Source organism: Vombatus ursinus, unplaced genomic scaffold (assembly GCF_900497805.2).
Source record: "Vombatus ursinus unplaced genomic scaffold, bare-nosed wombat genome assembly UNPS02014808.1, whole genome shotgun sequence".
Classification (NCBI taxonomy): Eukaryota; Metazoa; Chordata; class Mammalia; order Diprotodontia; family Vombatidae; genus Vombatus; species Vombatus ursinus.
The window spans coordinates 4,249,095-4,258,837 of record NW_020954586.1 but is presented as its reverse complement, the minus strand read 5'-3'; the positions used below and the strand labels follow the sequence as shown (position 1 = coordinate 4,258,837).

The 9,743-nt window shown below is 46.7% G+C and overlaps 1 protein-coding gene across 1 annotated transcript in view; it reads right to left on the bottom strand.

Moving 5' to 3' along the window:
* DIS3L2 (DIS3 like 3'-5' exoribonuclease 2) overlaps positions 1 to 9,743 on the bottom strand; it is a 356,721-nt gene that overhangs the window by 341,893 nt on the left and 5,085 nt on the right. The window contains exon 2 of the mRNA XM_027875294.1: positions 2,410 to 3,103. Within this exon, the coding sequence (XP_027731095.1) occupies positions 2,410 to 3,082 (673 nt within the window). The 5' untranslated portion in view covers positions 3,083 to 3,103. The remainder of the gene's footprint in view (positions 1 to 2,409; positions 3,104 to 9,743) is intronic.

The following is a 9,743-nucleotide window of genomic DNA, read 5'->3' as shown; positions in this document are numbered from 1 at the left end:
TCTATATGGAGGCAATAGGAAAAGTGCAGGGAGCTGATGCAGTCACCAAGAAAGACAGTAGAGAGGAAGGAGAGAAGTGGGCCCAAGACCCAGCCAGGAGAACAGATGATGAGGTCAGACAGGTAGCAAGCAGGTGAATCAGGCCCAAGGAAGGATATGAAAACCCAGAGAGGAGAAAAGACGGCGGGCCCCTGGGGGCAGCTGTGCAAAGGCCGAAAAGACTGGAAATGGGACGTACTGTCTGGGGGATGGCCACCAGGCCAGCGTGACTAGAAGCCAGAGTGCATGAAGGGAAATAAGAAATGGAAAATAAGCTTGGCAAGGCAATGCAAACAGTCAAGGGCTCCAAAAGGCAAACTGAAAAGTCCTGAATGTTCTCCTTGACCACTAGAAGGATATGACGGATCTTCTGCTATGGTCAGGCCTGTGCCGTAGGGCAGACACTGCGTAGGATAAAAGGATCCTAGAGATGAAGGGACCGCAGAGACCCCTCATCTTATAGATGAGAAAGCTGAGACCCAGGGAGACGAAGTGACTACAAAAGATGGCGTGTGAAGAGCTGGGTTCAGGCCTAGGCTCCCCAGGAGACGCTCCTGCCTCCTCGCCTCTGCATCCCCCCGCCCATCCCAGGATCAGAAAGGGAACAAGAGCCTGGGGGCTGCAGGAGCAGTCCGGAGGCCCTGCCCGAGCCCAGGCCACACAGGCCAGAAGCAGGATTCCCTAGGACTCTGATCAGCAGAGAAATGCAAATCAAAACAGCTCACCAATCCAGAGGAATAGTCAGGTGTTCTCAAACATTGCCAATGAGAATACAAATAAATACTTAAAGACTCTTTTGAAAAAAAGCAAACAGAATCAGAGTATACCTGCTGACTTACTGTCATAGACATAAAAACATCAATAAAATCTGATCAATACACAGAGATCAGAAAGGGACACAGAACAAGTCAAGACCCAATTTTGTTAAAACACACGCAGGCAGACACACAGAGAGACAGAGGCAGAGACAGACACAGCACAAGAGCACAGAGAGGGGTGGGGAACCTGCGGCCTTGAAGCCACCTGTGGCCCTCTCACTCCTCACGTGTAGCCCATGTGGCCTCGAAGTCACAGGTTCCACATCCCTGCTTATCTGAGAGAAAACTGAACTTGGAGTTATTAAGATATGAATTAGAACCCTACCTCTGACACTTCTGGGCCAGTCATTAAACCTCAGAGTATTAAGACATTCAAAACCTCAATGTTGTCTCTGACTCCTTTTACCTGAAATTCAATCAGCTCAGTTTCCTCACCTGAAAAATAGGGATAATAATAGAACCTACTTCACAGTATCATCACAAGGGTCAAAAAAGATAATATACGTAAAGCTCTTTGCAAATTTTAAAATGTTATCATCCATTTATCAATAGCTTTAACTTTTTATTATTATGTTTTCTTTTATCCAGCAATGATTCTGAATTTATTGTTTTCTGTATGATTTCACTCCTTATTTTGCTTCTTAAATATATTTTTTATTGAATTGTCGTTCATAGTGAAAAACTGTAACTGAAGCAGCAGCGGCGGCTGGGCCAGGTCTACAGCAGCATCAGTAAGTCACCAGAAGGGCACCAGAAAGGTCCGTGTCATGTTGGCCAGCCTGCTACTAGCACCTTCCCTGGTCAATAAAGAGGGGGATAATTGAGTGTTGTTTTTTTATAGAAATGCATGCAGCATGACAGGTCTACTTTCTAACATTTAGATAAGATGGTCAACATTTAAATAATATCATTGCTTCTGGAGTGGAGAAGTCTTTGAAATGTGTTTTAAGAAAGATCCTTGTTAAAATACGTTTCTACTCTCCCCTTCCTTCCCTGCTTCCCTTGCCATCTGCCCAAAGCACAAAGCTTACAAAATTAACAGCTAGGGAATTTTACATTCCCACCAGAGACTGGTGCCCATAATTAACTGGTCCCTGGGTCACCCCACTTTGTATTCACTTGACTACAGAGGACTGACTTTTACCACCTAGACGCTCCAGAGAAGAAGTACAGAGATTCAGCAATAATTTTAAGTCCCATGTTTCCAAGAGGATGACAGTATTGAATTTCATTTTACTGACCCAACTGACAAAAAAATAATTGATTTTCTGATTATAACAGCTACCAATCCGGGAAACCTGTCTGTCCCAAATTCGATCATTCAAATTCCCCAATTGGCCTCCCTTAGGGACTGGGCCCTGCCTGGCACCCTGTTATTCAGTGAAAGGCATTGCTACCCCAGAATCAGTGTGGGGGCCCTCTCAGGACTTCATGGGCAAGAAATAACTTGGGTCCAACATGTATCTAGTGCAAAGAAGAGCTCCATCACCTCAAATAACATCACTGCCCCAGGAATGAGGCTGAGTATCAAACCCCACAAAAAAGAGCTCACCTGGCAGCTGATCAGAAGGAAGAGGCCCAGGTTTCTCAGAATTCAATGACCGTGAGTCCAAGGGCGGCTGCTGCCCTGCTGCAGACACTTCCCGCGCTCTTTCCACATTCACAGCACATTTGCTTTTCTGCGGTTTGTTATGTCCAGCCTCAGGCATGTCCTTCTCTCGAGAGGCTCCAGCTCTGTGGATAGCATGGCCTAGCTTTGGGCTTCGAGCTAACCTCCAGCTGCTCAAACCCCGGTTCAGGCTCTCCACCTGGGAGCCACCCTCTCCAAGCTGGGCACCACAGGCCTCTTCCAGCTCCCCCGCACCCAACTGGTGTGCCTCTGGACAAGGCAAAGCTGGGGCTTTCCTGAAGGTTTCAGGAGCGTCATCGGGCAGCGTCTCCGTGCCTAGACGTTCTGGGTTTTCTGAAGGACCACGCGTGTTCAAGCCATTTCTCATCACAATCTCTCGCATCATACCCTTTCTCAAAGGCAAGTCTGCATCCGAACCAGCATCAGTCAAGCCCATCTCCTCCAACTGCAACTTCTGAGCAACATAATTCAAATAGGAGCGGAAGCGGCCCCCCCGGTGCTGCTGGACCAGCCGGGCATAGGCATTCTTCTGGGGGACAGCAAGCTTGTCGGTGCGATCTCTCGTTCCACTTCGGACAGATCCCAGGTGATCCATGCTCCAAGGATTGTGTCCAAACTTTAAAGTGATGCAAATAGAAAAAATAAAGTACTTTTAGCACATGAGAGCATTAAACAGAATACCACATCAGAACGGAACAGGAATCATAGAATCTCAGATAATCTCGTCAAACTCATACAGACAAGCTTTTACACATCTTCTGTCAAAGGCTGCTTGGGACTTCTTATAGCATTAACTGTAAGAACTTTGACAAGATCTTTCTAGGAGGAGTGCCACTGGAATTAACCTTTGATGTGAAATGTGGCCAGGCTACAGTCAATAGGCCCAATCTAGTCACAAGCTATCAGAAAAATGGATTGTGGCCCAGGCTTACATTCTGACTGTGAAAAATCAAAACAAAACCAAAACCTTGAAGCTACTTTGCCTTTCTCAAAGCCTAACACATTCAAACCCTTTTTAGCTAAAGACAAACGACTAGACACAGATATGATCTCAGACCTATGTTATGAAATGCATTGACTTCCTTATTTATACCTGAGTGTTTGCCACAGCTGTCCGGATGGGGGGCAGGGGGACGTGCCTACCAGCCAGAGTGGTGTTACGTCCAAGAACAGGGAGCAGGGATAACTTTTCCCAGACCTACATACAAATTCCTATTTCTGCCCTCAGTGACTAAAGACAGGCTGGTTGCCTTCTTAGAAAAAAAGGTCAAAGGGTTTGTAGACTGCCTCGCCACTAACCAGGTTGGCAGAATGAATGAAGTATTTCTTTGGGGAAAAAAAAAAAGAGGGAAGGTAGAAGAGGCAAAGGATAGAAAGGAGCAGAGGAAAGGAGAATCACAAAAAGGCCAAGGTGGATTCTAAACTGTTCCCTCTAAGGAATAAGCAACTGCTTTTCCTATCCGCCAAGTGACATAAGAGCCAGTCAATCAATAAGCATTGATTAAGCACTTACTATGTGCCAAGTATATGATACGTGAGGAGCAGCACAGTACAGCAGATAGGCGGCCAGTCTCAGAGTCAGGAAATTGGATTCAAGTCTGCCTTAAAGACAGCAGTAAAAAAATCCCTGACCCCGAAGAGCTTACATCCTATCAGAAGACTATAACATATTCAGAGATGAGTAAATTCAGGACTTATTTTATATAATCACACAACAAATACAAAGTGATTTCTTGAGAACTTGGGATAGTAGGGGTAAGAATCAGGAAAGCCCTCTTAAAGGAGATGGTACTTGACTGAGCTTCGAAGGAATTAGGGGCTTCAAGAGAGAGAACGTGCCAGTTTTGGGCCAGCCTATGCCCAGGTACAGAGGCAGAGATGAAAGGGAGCACACAGGGTCAGTACTGGCCAGGAGGCCCATGTGGATGGAGTTCAGAGTGGGTGAGAAGAGTCCAGCGAAATGAGTCTGAAAAGGGAGGCTGGGGCCAAGGACTGTGAAGGACTTGAAAGGCCAAACTGGGGAGTCAGCATTTTACTCTGGAGACAAGCGGGAGCCATAGGAAGTTCTGGAGGGACACACTCAGACCTGTGACTTAAGTATATCACACGGCAGTGATGACTGGAGACTTCCTACTGAAGGCTGCAGATGCTGCTGTCAACCTAATAAGAACCACAGAAATGTCTGCTACCTACCTGGGACAGGAATCTAATACTTAGCAGGAAAACTCCCTGCCAAGCTACGTCAAACCAGATGACTCACATCCCCCAAAATGGTCTGCCAGAATCTCATGGATGGGGCTGGATGGAGAGAAGCTAAAGCTCTCTAACATCTTTTAAGAAGTTAGGAGTTATTTCAGCATAGACATTATTGAAACATAATTTAGTTTCAGGCAGAATTGTGAGCCACCAAATCAAATGAATTTTTAGACAACCACCAGTAAAGCCCAGTGGATCTTGTATTCTCCGCTGCCTCCTCAATAAGTTCTATCGTCACTCAAGATTTTCGACGGACTCTCCAATTCACCAACATTCACCGAGCGGATGAAGAATGTCCACTGCCCCAAATGGGAGATGCAAGTGAATGGAAGCCCCCTCAGGCAGACGCTGCCAACGGGCAGGGTCGACGATATCACACTTAGGTGGATTTGACCCTGGCCGAACGGCTGCACCCAAAGAAAAACCACTAATGGCTCGACGGTCTCTAGAAGGGTCACTCAAGGCTCTAGTCTGGACCCTGGGCCGTTTAACATTCATCATCAATGACAGGATGCTTCTATCAGCCTCAGTTTCTTCAACACCGAGTAACACAGAACCTGGCATACAGCAGGTATTTAATAAATGTTTAACTGAATCATGAAGCCAAGATTTTTCTTCCTCTTTCAAGGGTCCAGCCTAAATTTGGACCAATATGCACTTAACCCAATGGATTGTGGCTGCAGATGGCAAACCCTCTAGAACACAAAAAACACCTCTTTTTGATACTCAACTCAGTTCCCACGACATCACAGCCTTGTTTAGCATAAAAAACGCTGCCTACCTCAGACAGCAGGAAGCAGAGGCAGGTCCTCTGACTTCAAACTCAGCATCTTTCCACCGTGAGCTCTCTTGTCATTTGTCCTCATGAGGCACCCAACACCAACAACAAATACTGAATTGATGTCTCCAAGGACCACGGGAAATAACTTCAAACAGATCATTCAAATTGAGAGAAAAACATAAACAGGAACCTAACTAAGAGTCAACAGGGCTCAGTGGAGAGAGTACAAGCCTCAGAGCCTGGGCTTCACGTCCTAACAAGTCACCTCACACACAAGAAGTCTCCTCATTTGAAAATGGAGACAATTTTGACCCAGGAATCAAACAGCTAGACACGTACTCCAAAGACGTCAAAGACCAAAAATGAGAGCAGCCCTTTGACAGAATCCCTCTTATTAAGGGTGTTTGTTCTGTGAAGCTGGGATTCAATCAAAGGGCAGCACCTGAGGACCTAGATGGCCACAGGGTCCCCACCCCTGGCTCAGGTCTTTTATACAACAACTCCTATAGATACAACAAAACAGAACCTGAATAATAATAACGTCCAAGCTTGGCATCCAAGGAGAGATAAGAAAATGCCCCTCCCCCATGCTCTGCAGAGGTGAGGGATTGCTGGTGTGGACCACTGCATACACTGTAAGACTACACTGCTTAGTTTTGCTTTCTTCTTTTTTTTTATTCTTTGATGCAAGGGATTACTTGCTGGGGAAGGGAAAAAGGGAAGATACATTTATTTTACATGGTAAAAACAAGTGTCACTTTTTTTTTAAAGTATGCAATAGAGCTAGGTGGGGCAGTGGATAGAGCGTAACACCTGGAGTCAGGAGGGCCCAAGTTCAAATCTAGCCTGAGACACTTACTTGCTGTGTGACTCTACGCAAGTCACTTAACTTTACTGGCCTCAGTTTCTTCATCTGTCAAGTGAGTTGGAGAAGGAAATGGCAAATCCCTGTAGCATCTTGGCCAAGAAAACCCCAAATGGGGTCACAGAGAGTCAGACATGACTGAACAACAACAAATCAAAGGAAAAATGGGAACATGCCTCCCTACATTGCCTCATCTCATGGAAGGCTTCAAAGACGGCCCTACGAAAGCTGAAGGGAGCCCAGAATTCTCTGTGGAGCTGCTATCGGTCGTCTTCACAGCATCTGTCACCTCTCAGGTTTGTCCCTAAGCCTGAGAACTGACATTTAAATTCAGCTTCATTTGCAAAAAGTTTTACATTCATGGTGAAGTTGGTATCATAGGTATGGTCCCATTTTACAAATGAGAAAACGGAGGCTCAAAGAGGCTTGGGAGGAAGTGGCCCTCAAGCCTCTGGGCACTTGAAGGACAGAAGGCTGAATGTGCAGAACTGCAGGTGGGCTGGCGTGGCATGAACAGAGCATGAGGGAGAGTCAAGGAAGAGGGCCCTGGAGCCCCACTGGGAGACACTTCAGATGCCTGGGCAGAATTAAGGATTTGTCCTAGGGCAATAGGGAGCTTCAGAAAGATCCTGAGTAAGGAAGTGCCAGTCAAGAGTGCTCAGAAGATTATCTTGGCAGCTCAACGAAAAAGGGAGCAAAGAAAAGAGGGCAGAGACTGGCAGCCGGCAGTCTGATCAGGAAGCCAGCCAGAGACGATGGTGGCGGAAACCAGGAAGGCGGCCGTCTAAGCAGAGAGAAGGGCTCACCCGCTGGTCACTCGCTGGATTTGAGGAACAAGGAAGAATAAGACTCCAAGAATGAAATCTGGCTGCTTAAAAGGATGGCAGTGCCCTGAAGAAAAATAAGTAAGTTTGGAGAAGGGGTGAGTTTCGGGGAAAGATAATGAGTTCTCTTTGGAATATGTGGAGCGCCTCCAGGACAATTCACCAATTAAAATTCATTTTAAAATCACGCTTTCCTGTTGACCAGTCAATAGAAGTATTTTTAAATAGCTTCTTTTCAAGGCCTAAAATTAAGATTGTCTTTGTTGCACACAGACAGCACTCCTCTACCAGTTTTCAGATGAGCACTCCTATTTGCAAATGAGCACATGCATACTACGTATATCCACATACATTTTACTCTTTGTATACGTGTATAAACAGTCACTGAGTAGAACCATCAGATTTAACCTAAGAAGGAAGTTATTTAGGTCAACCTTCAAGATAGTACAAACACCCCACGTGCACCATCCATCCCTAACAGACAATGGCCAGTGCCTCCCGGGGGAGCCTATCCCACTGGCTGACTAGAATCACTGCAAAGCTCTTCCTTACGCTCAGACACCTCTCCCTGGACCACACCAACATTCTAGACGGAACCACAAACCAGAGCTCCTCCAAGACTAGTCCTCCCGCTCCTGCTCACCTCCCAACTTTCCACTCTCCTCACTTCTACCAATCCTGAGATGGAAACCTTCACCCTAGCCATCCCTTCCCTACCGCCCACCAGGCCCTAGTCTCCCCCGCCCATCCTTTCCAGCGTGTTCCACTGGAAACCGATTTACCTTCATCTTCAGCCTCCTCTTCTTACATATCTTCCACCTCCTTTCATTAACTAGAATCTATTTTTCTCCCAAGGCTTCTTCCACATTTCTGGAAGCCCTCTCTTCTGCTGGCTACTCCTCCCCATTTGGAAAGGCTTCCAGACCCCTCAATCACTCTACCACCACCGGGTGTCACCCCTTCTCCTCCTTCCAGGTTCCCCGTCACCCTCTCATGATCCCTTTCACCAATAGACCTCCAGACACTCTCTCACCTTTCTCTATGACTTGAGCATCTGACTCACAATCTTCCTTTCACCCTTTGCCTGCCATCATCACCCTCCCAGATGGAGACATCAATAACCACATAGTGAACCTTTCCCCCAACCCTCTGTCCACCCCCCCCCAGGGTAATCACAGCATAGCACCCATTGTCACACCAAACTCCACTTCAGGATGNAAGACATCAATAACCACATAGTGAACCTTTCCCCCAACCCTCTGTCCACCCCCCCCCCAGGGTAATCACAGCATAGCACCCATTGTCACACCAAACTCCACTTCAGGATGCTAACCTCTGAACTAAGTGAACACTCATTTAGGAAGCACTGTACTGGGTTTGAGGCACTCTGAGAGATGCTGAAGAGCTGAAGACAGATTTTAAGCAGCCTCTGCTCTTGGGGGGGAAGGGGCACTGGCAGCATGATGTGAGAAGCCACACAAGATAACTTCAAGAAGTACGAGTGCTAATGATTGGGGTGAGCCAGAGAGGCTTAGCTCTGCAAAAAGCTCAGGATCCTGGGGATCTGAGCAGAGGAGGAGAGAGGGCAGGACAGGCATGGGGCCCAGACAGCACAAAAGCAGCATGTCAAGGTGGAAGCTGGAATGTCAGGTCAATGTGACTGGAACAGAGAACAGAGAAAGGGGAGGAATAGGAAGTAAGACTAAAAAGATAAGTGCAAGTCAGGTGACGGAGGACTTTAAATGCCACACAGAGGATTTTGTATTTTATCCTAGAGGTCAGGAAGACTTGGATTCAAATCCATCCTAGCCATCTACCTCAACTTCCTCATCTGTAAAATGGGAATAATTGTATCACCTACTTCCCAGGGTTACTGTGAAGCTAAAACGAGCTGACATACGTAAAGCACTTTGCAAAGCTTAAAGTGCTATGGAAATGCTAATGATTATTAGTGGCAATCAGCATTTATTAGGTACCTACTATGTGCCAGTAATCCAGATGAAAGGAATCAGAGGGGCAGATTCAAGAGCTGATGTGCCCACACCCTCATTGCCTTCCTCCTTCCTGACCTGCTCTTTAGCCTCCATTGGAACCCAAAATGAGTGCCCTTATATCCCCTGAATTCTCTAACCAGCCTTCCTTCCCCGCCTGGTCTTGACCGTAATGATTTGAAGAACTCCCTCTTTTCCACTGGCTTTTCCCCCACCATCACTCTGCTAATCTTCCACCCTGGACGTTGCCCTGATTCAACCACACATCCAGAAGCTTCTTAAAGTCACACTACAGCTGGCACAGTGGACAGAGCGTGGCCCTGGAGTCAAGAAGGCACGTGCCTTCCTGAATTCGAATCTGGCCTCAGACACTTCCTAGCTGTATGACTCTGGACAAGTCACTTCACCCTGTTTGCTTGTTTCCTCCTCTGTCAAATGAGCTGGAGAAGGAAATGGCAAACCACTCCAGCATCTCTATCAAGAAAACCCCAAATCGGGTCACGGAGAGTGGAACAAACTGAAAATGACTGAATAGCAAA